The sequence below is a fragment of the Lithobates pipiens genome, unplaced genomic scaffold (assembly GCF_037356315.1).
Source record: "Lithobates pipiens isolate NorthernLeopardFrog02 unplaced genomic scaffold, aLitPip1_a1.2 Scaffold_28, whole genome shotgun sequence".
In the NCBI taxonomy this organism is placed as follows: Eukaryota; Metazoa; Chordata; class Amphibia; order Anura; family Ranidae; genus Lithobates; species Lithobates pipiens.
Window position 1 is genome coordinate 28,676,015 of NW_027507789.1, and position 23,964 is coordinate 28,699,978.

The following is a 23,964-nucleotide window of genomic DNA, read 5'->3' on the forward strand; positions in this document are numbered from 1 at the left end:
CCATAACAAGCAGATAAAGACTTTTTAAAGCAATTCTGAATAATCACTGTGTATGAATCAGCGATGAGAACCGCGTTTAATTACTGCATCATAAATAACAGATAAAACGGAATTCCAGCAAATCAGCACACAGCGATTCTCTTCTTCAAATGAATTTGTTTTATCTCATAAGTTGGTTTTATAAAAAGGTGAATCTCAGTTCTGCAGGAAATTGCAGGCTCCGCCCACATCCTGGTATAAACCAATAAGACAAAATCTAATATCTACTCTAGATTTGCTATTATTGCCGAGAAGTATTAAAAGTTACACAACAATCAGCGGAAATCAAGGTACCATCTGATCAAATTCAACAGAAATTAAAGCCGAACTCCAGGCAGATGTAAAAGACACACATGCAGCTTTGTATTCAGTAATATATTATTAAATGTATTATTTTTTTTAATGCAAGCTGTGTATTGCAATCCACTGTACAGCAGAGCTCAGACATGCAGAAGGAGAGGCAGCAGTCACAGCTCAAGGCAGGAACAAGACCTGTAAGTTTTAATGAACTGCAGCAGAACAATATGAGACCTCCTGCCCTGCCAGACCGGGCTATGATGTGTGGCAGAGCTGTGCAAATCTTAGAAATGCAAGGACAGAACTGTGAAACCTTTTGGTAGCTAATAACGCTTCCATATATGCATTTCATCTGTGTATTTAGCAGTTGTGTTTCATCTGTGTATTTAGCAGTTTGCATAGAGTTTACCTTTAAGGCAGTGATGGCGAACCTTGGCACCCCAGATGTTTTGGAACTACATTTCCCATGATGCTCTGGCACTCTGCAGTGTAGTGGAGCATCATGGGAAATGTAGTTCCAAAACATCTGGGGTGCCAAGGTTCACCATCACTGCTTTAAAGCATACCATGATTCAAATATTGATATGTTATGTAGAAATTGAAAGTAATACAGGAGCGGAAATGCTTATCGTCCCTGGAGAAAATGCTGCTCCCACTTGCCACTGCGCATGTAACTAAATCCCGGCATCCTTCTAATAGAAAGATTGGGCCTATAGATATGTAAGCAGCACTGAAGGGAATCTGCATTACATACAGATACAGATATATACATCCAGTCCCATGTTATGGTGCACCACTATTCCTGTCCATTGTCTGATATGAAATAAACAGAAAATCAAGACTGCAGTAAATATTATATAATTAAAAATGCTTCTTAATTCCAAAATGGTTGCCTAAAAGTCAAGCCTACTCAATGGACGTGTAAAAATACAAAATATTAAAATGTATTATTAAAAAATGGGGCATGTGAACAACAGATCTAACATTTGCACCCCAATGTTCGACCCCCTAGAGTAGACTCAATGCTTTCTAGTAGCCAGACATTTGTTGGAGGGGCAGAGACACAAGACTACTGAGGAGCAGCCAAACTCGCTCATCCAGGTCTTTATGGACCTTGCTGTGTGCACTTGTCTAAATCATTTGGTGGAGGGGGGGATTATGGTGTGGGGTTGTTTTTCAGGGGTTGGGATTGGCCCCTTAGTTCAAGTGAAGGGAGCTCTTAAGGCAGTGATGGGGAACCTTGGCACCCCAGATGTTTTTAGACTACATTTCCCATCATGCTCAACCACACTGCAGAGTGCATGAGCATCATGGGAAATGTAGTTCCAAAACATCTGGGGTGCCAAGGTTCACCATTACTGTCTTAAGGCATTAGCATACCAAGACATTTTGAACAATTTCATGCTCCCAACTTTGTGAGAACAGTTTGGGGATGGCCCCTTCCTGTTCCAACCTGACTGCGCACCAGTGCACAAAGCACGGTCCAGAAAGACATGGATGAGCAAGTTTGGGGGGGGGGGGGGGGCTTGTCCTGGCCTCAACCCGATAGAACACCTTTGGGATGAATTAGAGTGTTGTGAGCCAGGCCTTCTAGGTCAGTGCCTGACCTCACAAATCTGCTTCTGGAAGAATGGTCAAACATTCCCATAGACACTCCTAAACCTTGTGGACGGCCTTCCCAGAAGAGTTGAAGATGTTATAGCTGGAAAGGGTGGTCCAACTCAATATTCAACCCTACAGACTAAGACTGGGATGACATTATAGTTCATGTGCATGTAAAGGCAGGTGTTACAATACTTTTCGTAATTTAGTGTATATGCATATGGCTGATGACAACAGTTTAGAAGATTTTGAAATGTAAATGAGTGCCTATATCTGACCTAATATCTGTCTATTGTCCCTATTTAGCAGGGCTGAGGGTGAGAGACAAAAAGCAGTACAAGGTGCCAATAAGTTCATGTGACAAGAAGCATGCGCTGAGCACTGCATTGTAGTTGCAGAAGAGGATGTGTCTGTACTCCCCACAGCTAAGAGTTTTCCAAGAGCTCTGATGGAATTCTGAAGACCATCCAAGATGTTCTTATGGTGCTACGTGTCTGGCAATGTCCTTACAGCTGAATTTCAGGCATATATAAAAGACACAAAATAATTCAGTTCTGTATTTATTAAAGTGAAATTTCTGCCTAACCATAAGTATTCTTAAAAATTTCCCCTCCCACCTATTACTACCTATCTGGCCCACCCCACGTAAAATAAGATCTGAATACTTACCTTTTTCAACCTGCTCCGGTCTGGTCATGTGATTCCACATCTCCGGTTCCCCTGTGTCAGTGAGCAGCCGGCTGCAGGGGTGAGGAGGGGACGCCAACAGAGGAGGGGCTATGGAGTGACGTCACCCCTCCCAGAATTCCCAGCTCCGGGGAGCTGGAGCTGCAGGATCATGTGACCAGGCCAGAGCAGGCTGAAAAGGGTTTGTGTACAGATCTTTTATTCATAGGGTGGGCAGGATAGGTAGGAGGGAACATTTTTACGAAACGTTTCGTATAGACAGGAATTCCAATTTGATACATCATTAAAAAAAATTTTTTAAATACAAGCGGTGCACGTCTCTGAATTCGACTTGATATCAGCCTCTTGAATCCCCCTGTATGGTAGGTCCCAGAAAGGGGAAGAGAGAAGCAGCACAAAAAGCCTGTCAAGTGTGTTGTAGTGCAAAAAGTCTGCAGATAGGAGGAGAAAGCAGAGTGATAGGGAGGTGAGTACATCACTGTACTGCTTCTCCTTGCACTGTCTAGTCACAGAGTGCAGAAAAGAACTGTAGGTGAAAGTGAAACTGCAACAAAGAAAACAATCAGGTTGTTTTTATATATAACACAATTTGTCACATTGTAGTGTCAGCAGCTATCCGCCTTCTCAGTAGAGAAGTAATTTTTACACATTATTGGACAGAAATACAAAACTTTTGGCAGGTGAAGCAATTCATCTGTGTACCTGGAGTTCAGTTTTAGTTTACAAGCCTTTTATCTTTGGTTGGAAATAAATAAATTAAGTATAATCTCTCCAACCACTTTTATGCCATAACGCTAAGGAAAAAACACAGCGAGAAGAACAGATAACCCCAATCTAGCCATATAACTTCATTGCTTATAATCCTGCTTAGTATGAAATTAATGGCTGGTGGATGGTGCAGATTTATTAACGTGAATCATTGAATTGAATTGATTATTTAATATTTCTTCTTAAAAAATGTTAACAGTGTGTACATTGTAAGAAATACATAATACAACCATGTCAGTCCAGTCTTACACCCACTGGTCCATCATTTTAATTCATTATAGAGAAACAGAACATTAGGTAAGATTCATAGATGACATTTCTTTCTGTGAGTTAATCATTTATCGAGAAAATTTCTATTAAGCTCAACTTTGATCCCACTGAAAATCAAGATTTTGGCTAAAAATGAAGGGATGTTAAAAATCACCAAATGCAAATAATCGACACTTTTGGACTAGTAAAGAAGGAGAAGATAATATGTGGAAAATGTTGTGTCCATGGCTTCCCCCTCGTCTACATCATACAGATAACATAGAGCATAACATTATTATACTATTATATTACCAGAGCTGACCTTCATTGTTTACCTAGTTTTGTCCAACTTAGATTTGACATGCCAAGAAAAGACCACACACAAGACCCAGAATTCAGATCTATGCACACGTACTCTCTGTTAAAAGTCATAAGGCAGCCATTCTCATCCAGGGTTTAGTGGAACCCTAGGGTTCCTCAAGAGGTTGCTAGGGGTTCCCTGAACTTTGGCTAATTAACCTCCTAATTGATGAATGAATGAATGAAATACTTATATAGCGCACAATGCGAACTGAATCGCCTCTAGGCGCTGTGGCGAGCTTTGATCATCTGCTAAAAGAGGAAGGTCTTGAGTTTTTTCCTAAAAGCCAGGTGATTTTCTTCCAGGCGGATGTTTATTGGTAGAGCATTCCATAGCCGAGGCCCTTGGACAATGATGGTGCCCGCAGAATTCCAGGACTAAACGCCAATTGGCAAACCAGCAACATGGCACCAATATTCTTTTTCCTACTTTTAAGGATGGCATTCTGGCCATCACTGTGAAGGGTGCATTCTTTCTACTGACCACCAATGTAAGTGTCATTTTTTTCCACTGACCCCAGATGAACTGGTTTTACCTGGGGTCCCCTAAGACCTTAAAAATTATTTTAAGGCAGGGTCTGCCATAAAAAGTTCACCATTTTTCAATGTCCAGGGAGCCCCAGGTGACACATAGTTTTAGTTTTTCTAGAATGATAGAGTGCTAAAATGTGGTCAATTTAGATACAAATAATGCTTGTCTTTTTACCACATTTGGATAAGTGCACTTTTTAAACACATTGGTTCCTTTATTGTAACTAGGAAAATAAAGTGACTGATTTGTGACTCAATGTACAAAGCTATAATGATCATTATTTGCCATAATTATTATTTTTCAGCAATGAGACCAGTCCATCACATAGCTCAAAAAAACAATGCTCATGGCAGATATCAAGCATGGTATAGCTTGGTAAATTACGACTACAATCACTTAATTTTTGCCCCTTTCTTTCTGTCCTTTAAAAGCTGTCCTACTAGCTTAAGTTTTTCTTGGTTTCAATTAGCCTGCCTTTAGCCATGTGCAAGAGACATTAAGCTGTGTATCTATTGAGTTATCTCAAAGAACGCATCTCTAGAACCTTTGGAGCTAGCTTCCAACTGGCTGTCAAGGTTCTGCTGGGGTTCCCTTTGTTCACCTTCAAAGAAGGCATCTCTAGAAACTCTGGAGCTACCACCCAATTGTCTGGCAGGGTTCTGCTGGGGTTCCCTCTTTGTTCACCTTCAAAGAAGGTATCTCTAGAATCTCTGAAGCTACTACCCAATTGACTGTTGGCATTCTGCTGGAGTTCCCTCTTTGTTCACCATCAAAAAGGCATCTCTAGAACCTCTGGAGCTAGCTTCCAACTACCTGTTAGGGTTCTGCTGGGGTTTTCACTCTCTGTTCACCTTCAAAGAAGGAATCTTCAGAACCTCTGGAGCTAGCTCCAAAATGGCTGTCAGGGTTCTGCTGGGGTTCCCTCTTTTGTTCACCTTCAAAGTAAACATCTCTAGAGCCTCAGGAGCTGTCAGGGTCCTGTTGGAGTTCCCTCTGTGCACCTTCAAATAAGGCATTGCCAGAACCTCTGGAGCTAGCTCTCAAATGGCTGGGTTCTGATGGAGTTGCCTCTTTGTTCACCTTCAAAGAAGGCAGCTCCAGAACCTCTGGAGCTAGCTCCCAATTTGCTGTCAGGGTTCTGCTGGGGTTCCCTCTTTGTTCATTTTTAATTTTTCTCACTGCATTTCCTAATTTTACCAGAATGTGTCAAACAAAAAAAATCAAACTTAAAGGCTGACTTTCTCAACAAGGGCTCCGTGGAACATTTGAGTGGTTGCTTGGGGTTCCCTGAGCAGTGAGCAGAAATTGAGTAACATCCTGCCTAATGGTGCCCTAGTAGTTCTGGAATCAACACCATTTGGCAGAGCTAGAAGCATGGAAATATTGAAGCTTCTCCTCTTGTTTCTCATGTTAGTGAGCCCTGACACTAATAGGTAGGTTAGTTGTCTGTGGGGGGGGGGGGGGTCATGACTACTAATGTAGGGAACATTTTTCCCAATATCCAGCAATGTATTGGGGCCCTAGACAAACCATCATATTAATGGGCATTCTTCTCATTGACCATTAGTAACAGGGTACCCTTCTCACTAACCACCAGTTTAAGGGAGCCCTTCTGTCACTGACCAACTATGTGGTATGGCCAATGTACCATTACATTTAGATGTAATCATTTTAGCAGGTGTTCCCTGAAAAATAAAGTAAACCTCTGAGGAAAAAGAGTTGAAAAAGCTGTTTTAGGGACTCCTGGCACTAAAGTAATCAGACATGAGGAGCAATAAAGTATTCAAAGCTCAACTCACTCTGGGAGAGCAAGAAGCAACACTAGGAACCAATCAGGTGATAAGGATCATGCTGACAGGCAGAAAAAAAAGAGAAAAATTGCCTCATCAACCTGCTGCTGCTCCTTCATTGACCCATCATAGATGGGGGGCAGAGAGGTGGCCAAAATGTATAGCATAACTGTAGCAGAGAAAAGTAACGTCATCACGTAGACAGAGAAGTGTAAATCTCCGTACTGAAAGAACAAAAATACAAATACTCCATTTGTACTTCATCTGTGTATTTAGCTGCTTGCCTGGAGTTCAAATTAATAAAAAGGGTAGACTTATTTTGTACATACTTCAGTTTTTCTGGCAGGCTGTCATCTTAATGCAATATTTAGGGCCTGGGTTTATGGGCTTTTGTTCACAACTGCTTCTCTCCCCATGCAAGTCAATGGGAACGCCAAAACAGCTTGAAGCAGGTCAGAAGGAAGTCAGTGAACTCTAAATGATCTCCACAGCATCTCAAATTGATCTCAATCGCAAGCGAAATGCACCTGAATGCAAACTGTACATGCCCATCAACAAAGCCCGTCCACACAGGCCCCCGGTATGCAGTCACTTAAATATGGTTGACTGGGGTTGGACCTTACTATTTGCACTGTTGGTGGTCTGGCTATAGCCTTGTGAAGGATCAAATGTTTTCTCAGATAAAATGATCAAGTTCTAGAGTTCCAGGTTAAACTAACCCGTCAAATGTATTTTTAAAAGAAAAATGTCTTTACATAGCTATAGATATATAATAAGCAATACTGATATTGAAGAAAGCATAATTTTCGCTAATCTCCCCAATACTATATATAGATATAGCTCAAAAAAGCAGAAACAATCTTTATGCAGAACATTTTTGTTATGCCTCTTCTTATATTTTTATTTCAAACACTCACATACAGGAATCATAGAATCAAGTGGTGACCAGTAAATTAAAATGATAAAAAGGTTTCTCTGTTTTTCCTGTTCTCTTTTAGCTGTTGTGTTTCTTAAAACAAGTCTTCCCATAATTAACATGTCCATTGTACTGTTTTAGTTACTGGCTATCTCTGCTCTCCAAAAAATGGAGACAGTAAACCCTAATAGAAAAACGTTCTGTCAAGTTATGAAGACTATTACTTAGAGGCAACCCTTCAGCTGTTTCGAGAGACAAGTTTTCTCAGAGAAGTGTACATTTTCCAAATATTTACAGCTAAGCTTATTGCTGCATTTGTTTCTTTTATTTATTAGGTATAAAGCTATATTTTATGGCAGATTTAGCTACAGCTCCCTATCTGCTCACACTATTTATTTTATTTTTATTTTACATCCAAAACATTCTTTTTTGAGAAATGATGTGTTCTTGTGCAAAATTATAAAGCCTATGCAAAAATTAATGAAACAAAATGTATCAACGTGCATACTGTTACGTCATATAACTGTATGCATGTACATTGAGAATTAAAAAGTATACTTGCAAAAAAAAAAAAAAATTATAAAAATAAAAAAACAGTATACATGCACGATATGCTAAATCTCCAATTCAATTATTTGCAATAAACAAATATCATAAATTACTGGAGAATATGCAGAAATAAATATTATTTTTTCTAACACATAACAGACTCCACGTCCATCTAATATTGGACTGATTTTTATTAAAATTAATTAAATGTGGCAAGCACATAAACTGAAAGCTTTATGGGACCAACAAATTCAGTAATCTTTCAAGGTCTTCTTTAAACATGATAATTAAAAAAAAAAAAGAAAAATCACAAAATCTATTAATATTATTTATCCTGATTGTCCACAATCAGAAATAAATATTTACTCTTACATAATAAGAGTCATAAAAAAATCCAAGCTGTTTCATTAAGAGATGAAAAGCTATTCCTTACTAAGAAGCATTTCCTTAACACGTGACATTCAACAAAACAATTTTGTAATGTCATGTTTTGTTTTATTAAACTTTCCGTTTTTTTTTTTCTACATGAGTACAACATTTACCAAACATCGCCGTTGGGTGAACAGGTATTTCTTTCATATTCCGCTCTCGGCGCCACGTGAAACCAGCAGGCCGAGAACGACATCCTTTTAAAACGTTTACAACATTTCATTAATGCAGGCAGAGAATGCCAAAAATTCGATAATCTATATTTAACAACTTTTGTATGTAATAATTCTGACCAGCAGGGATTGAAAAAAACAAAAATGTTTCTGTGCATTAAATTGGCGAGCCCATCCAAGGAACAACTGTTCTGTCAAGACCTTCCAACAACGATTCTTTTGCCTTCTAAGAGAAATAGGTGTGCTTCGTCTTCATTTTGTGCTCAAATTGTCGTAAGAAACAAGTCTGAATGTAGCTGACTTCAATGGAGAAAGCTGGTTTTTAAGACAAGTCATCAGCCAGTTCTATTCGTCGTTTTTTTTTTTTTTTTTTTTTTTTTTTGTGAAGAAAAACTCCAAGCAAGTTCGGCCGGTGCTCACAAAGCAAACCCCGGAAATGGCACACTAGAAAAGGTATGAGGCAGTAAGAATGAAAGAGGCTCCATTGTGTAAGGCCATCTTTGTAATCCTTGAAGTCTTTCCTTACTGGAAAAGCCGGGATCCACAGTGAGAAAAAAAAAATTGTCTGTTGCCAGTCCCATCAATGGACTTGGGATCCCAGAATCTTTTTAGCCCTCGTGAAAACTAAAAAGAAAACACGAACGTTTCAGATCTTGTCATACCCATTCTTGCACCGGCCGTTTGTAATAGGTCACGTTTTGTTGCACCCCCTTGTTCTTAAACTGGAAAATAGTATATACCAAGACCAAGATGCACAGGGACAAGATACAGGGGATGACCACCGCTATAGCATTGACGGTGCTGGGAACGTCATTTATTGTCACCATAATATCCACATCGTCGTGCGGTAAGTGGCGGTCTTTGCTGTTGTCCACTTCTTTTTGGTTGCAGCCCATCCAGTCTTTGACAATCGACCTCGGGTAACCCAGTTCCACTAAAAGCTTTTGATTATCAAACTTCCAGTATTCCTTTCCTTTGTAGAAATATGTGTAAGCTGTAAAAGACAAAGCATTTAGAATTATGCAGTGAATTAAAGCCCAAATCCAGACAATTGTTTTATTATTATTATTATTAGACTCCTTAGAGTTTCTTAGAAAATAAAAAGCAGCTCAAGCTGAAATACTCACCTTAAATCCATAGCTTCCCCTGCAGTACTTCCATTTCACTACAAGATGTCCACATTCTGGGTTGAATGACACCTAACATCACACTGAGAAAAAACATTGAATGTAGGCCATCGAGGCCCCGCTCGCTTAGGGGGCATCACCATGTTGCCCTTCATTGGTCGGATGAAGAATGCAGTAAGCTGCACTCACACGATGACGTGTGCACTACTCTTTGCATAATTCAGCACCGTCCACTGCCAGGAGAAGAGTAGGAGAGGAAAAGGACAATGCTTGGCCTAAAGCGATCACAAAATTAAGCGAAAAATATTAGAGTTGGGAGGCATTGGATGGAGGGGAAGTTTGCACATTGGGGAAAAGTGGCATGGAGTGACCCCAGAGTTAGGCTTTAGTAATACGCATTTTTACTAGCAATGGCATACTGTAAGCCATCTGTATAGGAAAGAAAGACCAGGATGTTGGATTGAGACCAGCAGCTGACAAATAACAGGAGCATTTACATGCTGTTGACATTACCCACCCCCTGAGGAGGGGCACCCAAACCCTTAGAAGGATTCTGAACATCGGGGCACCTGACCATCAGGCTGGGCATCAAGCACAGGACTATTACATTGGACAATGGTAAGATGATCAGTGAGGTCAGGTTGGTTAGCAGGTGACATGTCACTGGAGTAAAGCTGGATAGCTGGAGCACAAGCTGGATGCAGAGTGGTTTGAAGAAAAGGTCGAAGGCCCCACCCTGCCAAATGAAGAAGTCTATCCAAAGGGTGGATAGAACTTCTTAGACAAGTTTGAGCAGATGTAGTTACAGTAGGGTGAGGCTCAATTGGCATGGGCTGGACCGGAATAAACTGGTGTAGAGACAGACTGGATCTCATCGGCAGGTGTAAAGGCAGCAGAACTTGAAGACAAGTTAGCCTGGATGTGCACCCCAGGGTGTCCAAGGACAGGCAAAGGTGGGGTAATCCAGAGGGCTTGGCTTTTAAGGATTTAGAGCGAGTACAGGTTTTACAAGCCTTTACATATGACCAGGAGACCTTATGGAGAGAGTGCCACCAAAGCCCACGGAAACCAAAGAAAACGTTTTAGTAATCCCTAGGTGCCTGGCTGTCTTAACGTCACGTGTTTCTGGAAGCACTTTAAGCCTAAGGTGGAAGGTAACAAACAGCTTTCCAGGGGGTAAATTAGGCAGAACACTAGACTGATCCTTTAAAATACAGCCCAAAAGGTCAGGGGAAAAGGGCTCAAGGCTGCAAGGCAGTGGGTAAGTCTGGCCTATAGGAGGAAAAGATTCAGACTGGCAGCTGGCTGGAGAGGTGGCCTGTAGAGGATTCAATAAACTTGTCAGTATCTTCTGCTACAGCAGTCATATATAGCAAATGGTTAAGTAAAGTAGAGTTACACTTAGAAAAGTTGTCATGATCAAGATCCGAATAGGACTGTAATAAAGGCAAATGACTGGTATTGGCCACAAAAGAGTTTCAAATGGGCAACTGGTCAGCAGTTTTAATGCAGTTCTGGAGGCAGCTTTGGGACCAGGACATAATCTCCCCTGTAGCCCAATCTATGTATGGGTTATGAAGTTTAAGCCAAGGATTACCTAAGATAAGGGGATAAGCAGGAGATGTTATCAAATAGAAGCTGATTGTCTCCCTATGAAATTCCCCATAGGTAATACGGTGACCAGGCCCATGGACAAGGGAGAGTTATCAACCGCTAAGACTGAAAATGGTTTGTGCACATTGGTCAGGGGAATCTGTAGACGGTGTGCTATTTCCCTATCAATGAAATTGCTAGTGGCACCAGATTCGATGAAATCTTAAGGTGAGAGGTGATGAGAAAACATGGCAGAACTAAGTTGCATAGGAACTAATAGTTTATCTCGGGGGAAACCTGGCAGTGTATATAGTCTAAAGAAGCAGACCCCACCCATTTCCCAGATTATTGGGGCAGCTGGTGACAAAGTGGCTGTGGTAGCCACAGTATAAGCAGAGCCCCCGGGATCTTATTCTAGCCTTTTCTAGCCTTATGCACAATGCTATAGGACCTGGCTACCATGCCAGGGCATGCGTGAACTGAGCAAAGCAAACAGGTACTTGCGGTTGTCAGACAGGCAAGGTTCAGAATAGTCAGGGTCAAATTCAAAAGGCAGGCAGAGTTCAGAGAATAGTCAATATCCAATCCGAGGTCATCAAGGAGGTAATCCAATCTAGCAGAGCAGGGCAGACAAACAGGTAGCTTTATCAGGTATTACACACGCTATCACAAGCATGAGACTGCAGGCTTGGCTGGCTTAAATCAGGTTTGGTCTCCACCCAGAGGCTGACCATGTCAATCACCTTGCAGGTGGACAGGCAGACAAGGATGCATCATAGCCAAGACCAGGATGCTGGAATGAGACCAGCAGCTGTCAAAGAACAGGAGCATTTACACGTCCTTGACATTTTAACTGGAAACGTTAATGGTTTTCGAACCAGTAGACACTGTATTGTAGAGCATTCTGGGTTTTCTAAAGAGAGATCACAGCAGAAGCTTCTCCCTTTGTGTTTGTGTCTCAATAAATCATTTTTTTGTAGGTGTAAACAGGAGCAGTGAGTTGGGATGATGGTAAGACACTTTATTCAGCTTTCATTGTCATCTGAACTGCAACTATTTGGCTGTGCAGACACATAGCCTATAATAATATCTAATTTTGTTAGTTTTAAATGGATTGTGGAAGGGTTAGAACCCCCATCAAGTTAATTTGAATGCCTATGTACCAGGGGTGGAGATTCACTCTCCGTATTTGCTATGTGTTTCAGAGCTGCCTGGTTCCTTTCTTAAAGTGGTTGTTAGCCCACCAAGTGAAAATAACAGTATCCTCTGTAATAATAATGCAACTATATACCTGTTTACAGAGCGCCGATCAACAGTCACGTGACAAGCTACCTCTCTCCTCTCTCGGCCTGACAGCTGCAGCGGGTGGGGCTGAGGATTTCCCGCTTACGTCAGTCAGGAGGGGAGGAGGAAAGGAGGAGAGACCCAGCGGGTCACATGAACAGGTATATAGCTGAATTATTTTTATAAGGCACAGACACAGGAGCACATTACATGAATAAACAGAGAGGATACTGTAAAAAATGTACAGCAGCAGGAGGGGATGGGGCAGGCACAGACATGGAGGTGACAGGCAGGGAAAGGACGGAGGGGAGAGTGGATGATGGAGGCACATAAACAGACCACGATGTCAGGGCTCGGCAGCCATGATATGCCCTGGTCAGTTTACAGGGGGAGGGCAGAACCAGGCAGGATCAGCCACTTATTTCAGGTGATACAGGGGGCCAAATGACACAGCACAAGCACTGTGCTACATACCATTCTTTATGGGAACAGTATCTTTTTTTTTCTTTAGGGTACCAAACGCTTTGGGCCTGGCTTGAGAAAGGAGCCAGACGTCTCCAAAATGCATAGCTACGTGTCTTTCTGCATATGACATCACTTATGGTCCGGCTCTGTGTTCTACAGAGGTCCCTGCTCCCTGGTGCTGAGATTACAATACACTACCCAGCCAGCAGAGTTTCCTGGTATGGACTGATGCATACCCACAGATGGCAGAGTTGCCGGCACAAAAATTTTGATCGCAAGTGCTGTTATTTATCACCTTTATGTGAGTTGTCTTTCCATTTATTAAAGGTTTTTGAAGGCCACCCTTAGTCTGGTGCCCACTGGTTTTCCCTTGCATTTTACAGAGATTTCTTTAGTCTTTTGAGGTGCTGCAACAAGCGTACCAGGATGAAAGGGATAACCCTTTATGGAATTTGATGGGCATTATGAGCTCCTGGTTTTTCACCCCTTTATCATTTTCTTTTTAGAATTCACATTTTTAGTTGAACTAAATTTATCTTTTGCACCATTCTTTATTTTTAATACTCCTGTTCAATGTCTGCAACCTCCGATTATCTCTTTTAGCATACAGTACCTTTAGTCAATGACCATCTCTTGTAGCATATCTATAGTCACAGACCATATTCTGCTCTACATCTGACATCTCTAACCATCTCTTGTAGCATGCCATGAGAACATGAATCTATGTTCCCACAGCGCACCAAGTCTCTGACATTCACCAGGCCCCAAAATAATGATCAGGAACCACATCTGACATCTCTAACCATCTCTAAGAGCATATCTGTAGTCTCTCACCATCTCTTGTTTCATATCTGCAGGCTCTTACTGTCTCTTGTAGCAGGCCTATAGTCTCTGATCATCTCCTGTTTCATGTCTGCAGTCTATGACTATCTCCTGTTCCATGGCTGCAGTCTCTATCTCCTGTCCCATGTCTACAGTCTCTGACCATCTCTTGTAGCATTCCATGAGAACATTAATCTATGCTCCGACAGCGCACCAAGTCTCTGAGATTCACAAGGCCCCCAAATAATGATCAGGAACCACATCTGACGTCGCTAACCATCTCTAGGAGCATATCTGTTGTCTCTGACCATCTCTTGTTTCATATCTGCACTCTATTACTGTCTCTTGTATGCCTATTGTTAATGACTATCTCCTGTTCCATGTCTGCAGTTTCTGACCATCTCCTGTTCAATGCCAGCAGTCTCTAGCTCTTGTAGCATACAGTATCTGCAGTCTCTGACCATCTCTTTTAGCATGTCTATAGACTTGGACCATCTTCTGTACCATATCTGTAGTCTCAGACCATCTCCAGTTCCATGTCTACAGTCTCTGTACAGTCTTATATTATGTGCGGCCCTTTGGCGATGTCAGGGGCTGAACGTGAGGCCCAAAACATCCAGTTGACCACCACTGTTTTAAAGTATCACCACAATAAAATTTGTACTTACTTCCTTCTTTGCTCACAAAGGCTCCTTGTGGTGCTTCTGGGATTCCTTTCCAAACTGTTATAGATTTTGGGTATCCAGGATCAGCCGTTTTCTTTTCTTCATTGTATCTCCAGTAGCGGTCCCCCTTAAAGAAGTAGGTCTTGCCAACTGACTCCCATCGTAGAGCTGTGTCGATTCCCTCCCGTGGTAGACAACTTCCCAACTCTACCAAACTGTGTGGATAACCTGGCTCTGCTGTCACTTCCTTAAAGACCCAATATTTGTCACCTACAATAAAAAGAGAAAATGTTTTCACAAAAGCTTTGCCACATATTTTACACTTCCTATTCTGCAATAAGGCCCCGTCCACAAAAAATGTGCCCTTTAGGAGCTATTCAAATCTCAGCAGCTGGTGCCATCGACAGTGCATGCGCACTGCACGCTGCATTGAGGATCAGTGCCGGGACAAGGTCATCTAGAGCCCAGGACCAACATGGCAAAAACACTGAGCACTAATCTGCATGCTTACCCCCTAAGCATACACCCCCCCTCTCCCACTACAAACCCCCTGCTGAAATCACTCCTTCTCAGCACAAATCTTTACCCCCATACTCCCCTCCAAAAAAAAGTTCAATCCTCCTAGCACAAATCCTCTACCACTAAAATTTCCCCTCCTAGTACACATCTTCTCCCCCCTCCCCCACGGCAACCCCCCCCCCAGCACAAATCCCCCCTCCTAGCCCCAAAAATAACCTCTCCTAGAACAATACTTACCCTCCCCCCCAAATTCCCCCTTCCAACACAAATCCCCTCCGCCCCAATCTCCTTCATGTGCCTCCCCAACTTATGATACCACAGTGCCCAGCCGCCCCTCCTGCCCACCTGTTGTCCTGGCCCTTTTGAAGCCACACTGAGTGCACCTTCAATTCAGAGTACTGTGTCGCAATCATGACTCTGGTTGCGCATGCATGGGTGTGACATCATCACAGCTCAGACTTTCAAATGCCCAGAGCATGTGAACCTGGAAGGAAGACCTGATAAGGCTGGAAGTGACGGCAGCGGTGACAGCGTGCCGCTGGAGGGCTTTGTTTGAAAGGTAAGTCTGCCATAATGTGCTAGTACAGGCATACCCCACTTTTAGGTACACAATGGGGTTTCTTTACTAAAGCTGTAAAGCGCAAAAACAGGCTCACTTCTGCATAGAAACCAATGAGCTTCTAACCTCAGCTTGTTCAATTAAGCTTTGGTCATAAAACCTGGAAGCTCATTGGTTTCTATGCAGAAGTCAGCCTGATTTTGCACTTTCCATCTGTAGTAAATAAACGCAATTGTGTACTTAAAAGTGGGGTATGCCTGTATGTGGTGCATACTAACACGTTATGGCATTAACCTGCAGGGGAACCAGTTTTTGTTTTAGACCTTACTACCTTGTTAACTGACCCAGGGGGTCTCTAGTCCAAAAGCAGAAAGTTGCAGAGTGACCCTACTGACTGGTAGATACCAATCCTTTGCAGGTCAAACAATAAAATGATATGCAATTATATATATAAAAACATATAAATAAATTGTGTATTTAGCTGTTTGCTTGGGGTTCCACTTTAACAATTGTACAGATAGGGGTTGATTTACTAAAGGCAAATAGACTTTTCACTTCTGCAAGTACAGTTGCTCCAGAGCTTAGAAAATTAGGTAGTGAGGTTGATTGAGGTAAAGCTTTACTTTGCAAAGAATATCCAATCAGGAGCAAAGAAAAAAAACAAAAACATAATTGTTGCTTGCACGTGATTGGCTGATGGGAGTCAGCTGAGCATCTGCTCATTTACTAAGCTCTGGAGCAACTGTGCTCAAGTGCACAGTCTATTTGCCTTTAGTAAATCCACCCCAAAGCTTCACTTTACAAAGAAAAACCAATCACATGCAAGGTGGATAAAAAACAGCATTTATGCTTGTAAATGATTGGATGATGGAAGCCAGCAGAGCTCCCCCTCATTAACTAAGTTCTGGAGGAACTGCTCTTGCAGTGTGCAACTGTACTTTGCAAAGTGCACAGTCTATTTGCCTTTAGTAAATAAACCTCGTAGTGTATTGAAGCAGAGGGACACAGTCTGATACACAGTCTAAGGGAATAAAAAAAGAATACCTTTGAAGAAGACAAATTTGCCATCTGACCGCTCATACGCTGCATCTATTTTAGGTGGCAACCCTTTCCAGAACTGTTCAATCTGCATTGGGTATCCTTCCTGGACTTTATTATTACGAAGCCGCCAGAACCACCGATCCTGAAAAAAGGTAAATAAAATGATCTTAGCCTGTTTGCTTCTAAAGTCCCATTCCCACCGGCACTACTTAGCCCTTGTACACATGGTCGGAGAATCTGTCGGAATGAGTCTTATCGGACCGTGTCATCAGATAATCCGACTGTGTGTGGTATGCATCGGACTGATTCCGTCCGAATCTCCGTCCGACCCAATTTTCCAACATATTGGAAATATTTCCCGACCAACTGGTCCGGACGGACCTAATCCGATCATGTGTAGAGCATTTTGATCGGACCAAGTGCCACGCATGCTCAGATCAAATTCCTACATCAAAGCTATTGGCTACTAGCCTGAATGTAGTCCCATCGTAACGAAATTACGTCATCACGTTCTGAAAGATCGGATTTTTCGCCAACTTGGCCCGACCGTGTGTATGCAACAGTTTCGGACAAGATCCGACGGGCAAAATCCGACGGATTTGGTTGGCAAAATCTCCGACCGTGTGTACGTGGGCTTAGAAGTATAAATTACTTTAATGCAGGGATATGCACCTCCAGCTGTTGCAGAACTACAAGTCCCATGAGGCATTGCAAGGCTGACAGTTACAAGCATGACTCCCAGAGGCAGAGGCATGATGGGACTTGTAGTTTTGAAAGCGCTGGAGGTCCGCTAATTGCATATCCCTGCTTTAATGCATTCCAGATCACTTTTTTTCTGTGTTTAGATATTTCTTCTTTAAAGTAGGTTTAGCCACGTCTAGATGCATTGTTTTTTTGTTTTTTTTTACCATACAGGATGTGTTTAATAAAAGAAATAAAAGCGGTATTGGTGGCATGGTCTTTACTTGGATATATGCAAAGACACAATCTAGAACGGGAGATTACTCTTACTGGAAATATATCTCTCTTACAACAGTTCCAAATACAGCAATGGCAGGAAGGGATGGGGGCAGAGAAAGGGGCAGACACAACATATAATCATCAGATGGTCCTACTGGGCCCTTCAAGGTAGCCATACCTTATGATACTTCCAAGCACAGTTCTGGTTAATATATGTTATCTTACATGAAGGAATCCATGCCAGACCGAAGTGTCTGGTATAGCCTTGGAGGGGAAACTCAATGCCTTTTTTTTTTTGGTGTGCGGGGTTCCTTTTCAAGATCAGAGCACAAGCCACATCCCAAAGTCGGATCAGTTAAGGCGGTGATTCGAATTTGATCCGACTTCAATGATATTCAATGGGCTGAAGTAGGATCAAAGTCGGACCAAAGTAGCGCAGAAACCTGACTGACTTGCGTTGGACCAGTTAAGACGACCACAAACACTATATATAGTGTCAGTAGAGCAGTGGATGGTGTCAGTAGGGCAGGGATTGATGTCAATACAATAATTATTTTTTTTTTTTTTTACAATTTATTACATTTATAAATATCAGGGGTCTGAACAGCCTCACTTTTGAGACAGAGAAAGGGACTGAGAACAGAGATTTCCCAGTCCCTTTCTCTGCAGCCAATCAGTAAGGGGCATGCCTATGAAGACAACTCTCATTGGGAATGTGCTCCCAATGTTGGAGGGTTTGTCGTACCAGTGTGAACCTGGACTTATGCCGCGTACACACGACCGGACTTTTTGACAGCAAAAATTAGATCGTGTGTAGGTTCCATCGGACCTTTGCTTGGCAAAAATCTGGCGGACTTTAGAAATAGAACATGTTTTAAATTTTCCCGCCGGAACTCCACCGGACTGAGAAATACGTTTGTGTTTACGCTAGACGGACAAAAACCGATGCTAGGGCAGCTATTGGCTATGAACTTCCTTATCCTAGTCTGATCGTACGTCATCACGTTCCAATCCGTTGGACTTTAGTGTGATTGTCTGTGTCCAAGTCCATTCATTCAGAAAGTCCACTGGAACTCCGCCAAAAGTCCGGTCGTGTGTACGCAGCATAAGACAATATTTGCTTATTCTGGAGTTGGGCTTTAAGTAAGCTCTCTTCCGCGTATTGCTGTGACTCTGTAAACTTGTAAAAATAAGAGGTGACTCAGAGACTTCTGGAGGCAGTCCCACAGACACTAGAGAGTAGGATGTTCTTGGCACTGACATTGATATACCTCCTATGTGTAATTACTAAGGGAAAGAGCGGCCTCACAATACCAGATGAGTAGCAGCACTGTAATTATATCATTATGCAAATATATTAAAATAACTTGCTTTCCATAAGCTCTATGAGTAACTCTTCAGGTGGTAGGAGACGCACTTATGTAATTGAAAACATTTGAGAAGCCAATACCTTAAAGACAAACATCTCTCCTCGAAACAGAGCCACGGTATTAAAGTTCCCATCACATATATTCGGTCTGTTGCCTGGGTGGGCGGGTTTTTCTCCGGATGGGGGGCGGGGTCTCGGCTGCCTCTCGTGCTTTCTTTCGGATGTTGACTGTATCCTGCGTGGTGGAAGTGTAGGCAATGGTCGAGTAGGCTCTAACGTTTCGGCAGGGGGACCTTGAAATAAAAAATATAAATTGTAACATATAGTATGGAGGAAGGCTTTGGTAGTCATTGTAGAAAGGGTTATTTTATTTTTCATGAAATTCTTTCGTACTGTGCTTTTCTGTAACCTTGTAACATCCTGTGAGCTCCCAAACCTCTTCTTTTTCCCCTTCACTTCTGTTTATTTGGAACAAGCAGTGAATGTTAGTTGGAGTCGTGTGCACTGCTCTATGCACATTACAAATCCCATAAATAATCCATCATGGGAGCGAGCAAGGGGTGGCTACTTTCCTACATGCAGTGGACCATGGAGCAAGAACACAGCCACCCTCTAACAGGAAGTCAGATCACAGAAGCAAAAACTAAGAAATTTGGAGATTTGGAAATTTTTTGGGAGTTAATACAGATTTTTTTTTAAACCAGAGTTTAGAGTCTTTAACTTCTTCAGATCCGCGCTATAGCTGAATGATGGCTACAATGTGAACCTACTTTACCAGGAGGGCATCAACAGACGTCACCCTGTGCTCGAGCAGCCTGCGTTCCCCCTGAAGGACGCGCGTGACACACTCTGTGATCAGCGAGTTTACGAGACTCGGCTGATCACAGATTGGAGTAAGGAGTCAATCCCGACCCCTTACCACGTGATCAGATGTCAGCCAATGACAGATGATCATGTGATGTAAACAGAGCCAGTAATCAGATATTTTTTCTCCTCGCACTAAAAAGAAGTAGATCACTGGCCGCTGTCAGAGGGACATCGGTCCCGATCAAGGAGAGCTGCTGCCAGCCCCTCTGTGCACACCTGTGCCACCTACCAGTGCACAACAGTGCCACCTACCAGTGCCCACAATGCCACCCATCAGTGCCCACAGTGCCACCCATCATCAGGCATGTACTAGCCATCGGGACTACCGGGAGTTTCCCAGTGGGCCGATGGCTCAGTGGGCCATTCTGATGTAAGGGGGCTGGTGATGGGACACTCTGATGTAAGGGGGTGCTGATGGGACACTCTAATGTAAGGGGGCTGGTAATGGGACACTCTGTTGTAAGGGGGCTGGTGATGGGACACTCAAAATGTAAGTGGGCCGGTCTGGATGAAGTCCAGGGCCAAATTTCTGTCCCAGTCCAGCCCTGCCTATCATTGTCACCAATCAGTGCCTCATCAACAGTGCTGCCCATCAGTGTTACCTACCAGTGCCATCTATCAGTGGTGCCTATTCTATCAGTGCCCAGTGCCATCTATCAGTGGTACCTATAAGCGCTCAGTGCCACCCATCAGTGCTATCTTATCAGTGGCCATCAGTGCCGCCTTGTCTGTGCCCATCAGTACCGCCTTATCTGTCCCCATCAGTGCCACCTTTTCTGTGCCTATTAGTGCTGCCTTATTTGTGCCTATCAGTGCCCATCAGTGCAGCCTATCAGTGCCCACCAGTGCAGCCTATCAGTGCCCCCCAGTTTCGCCTCATTAGCGCATATCAATGAAGGAGAAAAATTACCTGTTTGCAAAAGTTTATAACAAACTTTGAAACATGATTTTTTTTTTTTTGTTCAAAGTTTTCCAAATTTTTTTGTTTGTTTAGCAAAAAATAAAAAACCCAGCTGTGATTAAATACCACCAAAAGAAAGCTCTATTTTTGTGAAAAAAATATAATAAAAATTTAATTTGAGTACAGTATTGTCCGACCGCGCAATTGCCATTCAAAGTGCATCAGCGCTGAAAGCTAAAAATTGGTCTGGGCGGGAGGGGGGTTTAAGTGCCCGGTAAGCAAGTGGTTAAGAGCTGTCAGCGCAGTGAATTTCCACATCACTTTTACTTTTTTTTATGCCCATTTGCTGCAAAAACAAAACCCTGCCAGGACAATGTGTGGTGTTTTGTTCCTGATTTGTGAGTCAGACGGGTTGGTAGGGCTGGCTGCGTTGGCAGTCACGTTGGATTACATGCGAGGCATACGATTGTGCGTGCCCACCAATGCAGCTACTGAAAGTGCCAGCCTGCCTAAATCTGGAAGTAGTAGGGTCTAGGAAGCTGCCCTTATAATTTGTTTTCCCCAATATCAGTATTCCGATATGATTTATGTACATTCGCCTATGGCATCCCTGAAGAGCTACTAATCAGTAAAAAAATATTGCTGAACAAGTCAATTCAAATGACAAATACTGCTACCATTGTTAATACACAGGGGGCACACAGGGGGCTATGTGGGGGCACACAGGGGGCTACAGAAATATGAAAACACAAATAAATACAATAATACGAATGATAGACCCACTAAAAATCACAAATCGCCACCATTACTAGTAAAAAAAAAAATTATAATAAAAATTACATAAAACTATGCCATAAACTATTTTGTAGACGCTATAACTTTTGCGCAAACCAATCAATATACACTTATTGCGATTTTTTTTACCAAAAATATGTAGAAGAATATATATCGGCATAAACTGAGGAAAAATCTTTTTTTTATGTATATATTTTTGGGGGATATTTATTATAGCAAAAAGTAAAAAATATTGTTTTTTTTCAAAATTGTGACTCTTTTTTTGTTTATAGCGCAAAAAAATAAAAAAGAGGTGATCAAATACCACCAAAAGAAAGCTCTATTTTGGGGAAAAAAAGGACATCAATTTTGTTTGGATGCAACATCGCACGACCGTGCAATCGCCAGTGAAAGTGACGCAGTGCCGAATCGCTAAAAATGCTCTGGTCAGTAAGGGGGTAAAATCTTCCGGGGCTGAAATGGTTAAGGAGGAACTTGACTCTAACCTCCTTATTGTTTAAACCTCTACTTAACTAGTGCAAGTTTGTTCTCAATTCAGGTACTTACCCACCCAGTGGGCTCAGTTTGCCTTGTGGTTGAATGGTTCAGCGCATTTTTGCATGCTGTGTAGACTAAGATTGGGTATAGACGCGTTTTTATTTATTTTTTCATTCAGCTGGTGGGCTTAATGAAAAAAAACAAAAACAAAAAAACGGATTCCCCCATCCACATAAGTGGTTTGAGTTAGAGGAAAGGCTACAAAGTCGGGTCTGTAGGTAGACCAAATTCCGCTGTCATTCGTTGCAAGGCCACTAGAGGTCTCGCTTTCCTACGCTGCATTTCTGAACAAGCACTCACTCACCCAAACACATATAGGCAATATGATCTACATATCTAGATATTTATGTGGAAGATGTCATTTTCATGTAAATAATTTTATCATCTTGTTTCTAAGCGTCCTTTTTAGGTAAATGATCTGCATTCTTGTGGCTCAGAAAGCGCTGAAGCCAGAGGATCATATGACAGCCAGGCAGTTGGCATTTTCAGAAGGGGAGATCATATTTTGTCAGTACAGGTTTCCTAGGATTATGGGTGTGGTCTGTTCGGTAAAGGGTGTGGATAAAAAGAGCTGCCTTCTCGCAATGGTGTTGTAAGAATTACAGTGCCTTGCTATTTTGTTACATTACAGCCTTTAGTTCAATGTTTTTTTAAGGGGAACTCTGGGAGCACCTGATGTAAGGGGGTACTCTGATGGGGGCACCTGGTGTAAGGGGGACTCTTATGGGGACACCTGATGTAAGGGGGACTCTTATGGGGACACCTGATGTAAGGGGGCTCTTATGGGGACACCCGATGTAAGGGGGACTCTTATGGGGACACCTGATGTAAGGGGGACTCTGATGGAAAAATCTGATGTAAGGGGGCATTGATGGGGACACCTGATGTAAGGGGGACTCTGATGGGAAAATCTGATGTAAGGGGGACATTGATGGGGACACCTGATGTAAGGGGGACTCTGATGGGAAAATTTGATGTAAGGGGGACATTGATGGGGACACCTGATGTAAGGGGGACTCTGATGGGAAAATCTGATGTAAGGGGGACATTGATGGGGACACCTGATGTAAGGGGGACTCTGATGGGAAAATTTGATGTAAGGGGGACATTGATGGGGACACCTGATGTAAGGGGGACTCTGATGGGAAAATCTGATGTAAGGGGGACATTGATGGGGACACCTGATGTAAGGGGGACTCTGATGGGAAAATCTGATGTAAGGGGGGGGGGGGCTCTGATGAAGACACCAGCTGTAAGGGGGGACTCTGACAGATGCACCATATTTAAGGGGGACTCTGATGAGGACATCTAGGGTTGCCACCTTTGTTTTTCATTTGTTCTGCATAATAGAAACAAAATTGCTGTGTGCTGCTAAAGTCTTCTGGGGGGTTCTGCCTTTTACCTCTGAGGGGAGGGGTTGGTGTGTGCAGCCTGTCACCTGGAGGGTGGGGGGGGGGGGGGTGTTGGCACAACCTTCCACCTCCAGAGAGTGTGGGTGCGTGCAGCCTATCCCCTATGTGCCAACCCGGTTCTTCTCCCTCCTCTTCTTCTTTTGCCCTTTCCTCTCCATAGGTAAGGTCACCAGGGAGAGTAAAGGGAGTAGTGGTGCCAGGAGAAGAGGAGCAGGTTGAGGTGCCTTCTGGTAGTGGGAGGGTGGCAGTTCAGGTTGTGCTGGCTAGCTTGCCTGCCACCTATCCCCAGCCGTGCAGCCTGGCCCCCCAACAGGCACCGTCCGTGGCCCCCGGAGGGTTGTGGACCCCTGCCCTACTGACTTCTTATTGACCAGAATTTATAAAGCTTGTCCGAGCTGTCTGAAAACAGTGGGTGAAGAGGTGAAATTACACTGTGCAGAGTTCAGTGAGGGGAGATTTGAAAGCTGATTGGAGGGAAGAGATACGGCCCCTTTCACACAGCACACAGGAACAGAGCTGAGGCTGTCAATCACAGGCTGTGTTCTGGAGCTCCCTCCCTGTCACCTTTTTTTCTCTTGGTGTCAGGAAAAGTAGTCAGACGTGACTCATGCTGATAGAAGAAGGAGGCAGCAGAGAGAAAGACACTTAGTGCTCTGG

General features: G+C 42.9%; 1 protein-coding gene across 1 annotated transcript in view; it reads right to left on the reverse strand.

Moving 5' to 3' along the window:
- Window positions 1-3,549: 3,549 nt before the first annotated feature.
- Window positions 3,550-23,964, reverse strand: part of MMP24 (matrix metallopeptidase 24) — a 160,605-nt gene continuing 140,190 nt past the window's right edge. The window contains exons 6-9 of the mRNA XM_077458962.1: window positions 18,877-19,088; window positions 16,470-16,608; window positions 14,351-14,617; window positions 3,550-9,385 (exon numbers count right to left, since the gene is read on the reverse strand). Of these exons, the coding sequence (XP_077315088.1) occupies window positions 9,048-9,385; window positions 14,351-14,617; window positions 16,470-16,608; window positions 18,877-19,088 (956 nt within the window). The 3' untranslated portion in view covers window positions 3,550-9,047. The remainder of the gene's footprint in view (window positions 9,386-14,350; window positions 14,618-16,469; window positions 16,609-18,876; window positions 19,089-23,964) is intronic.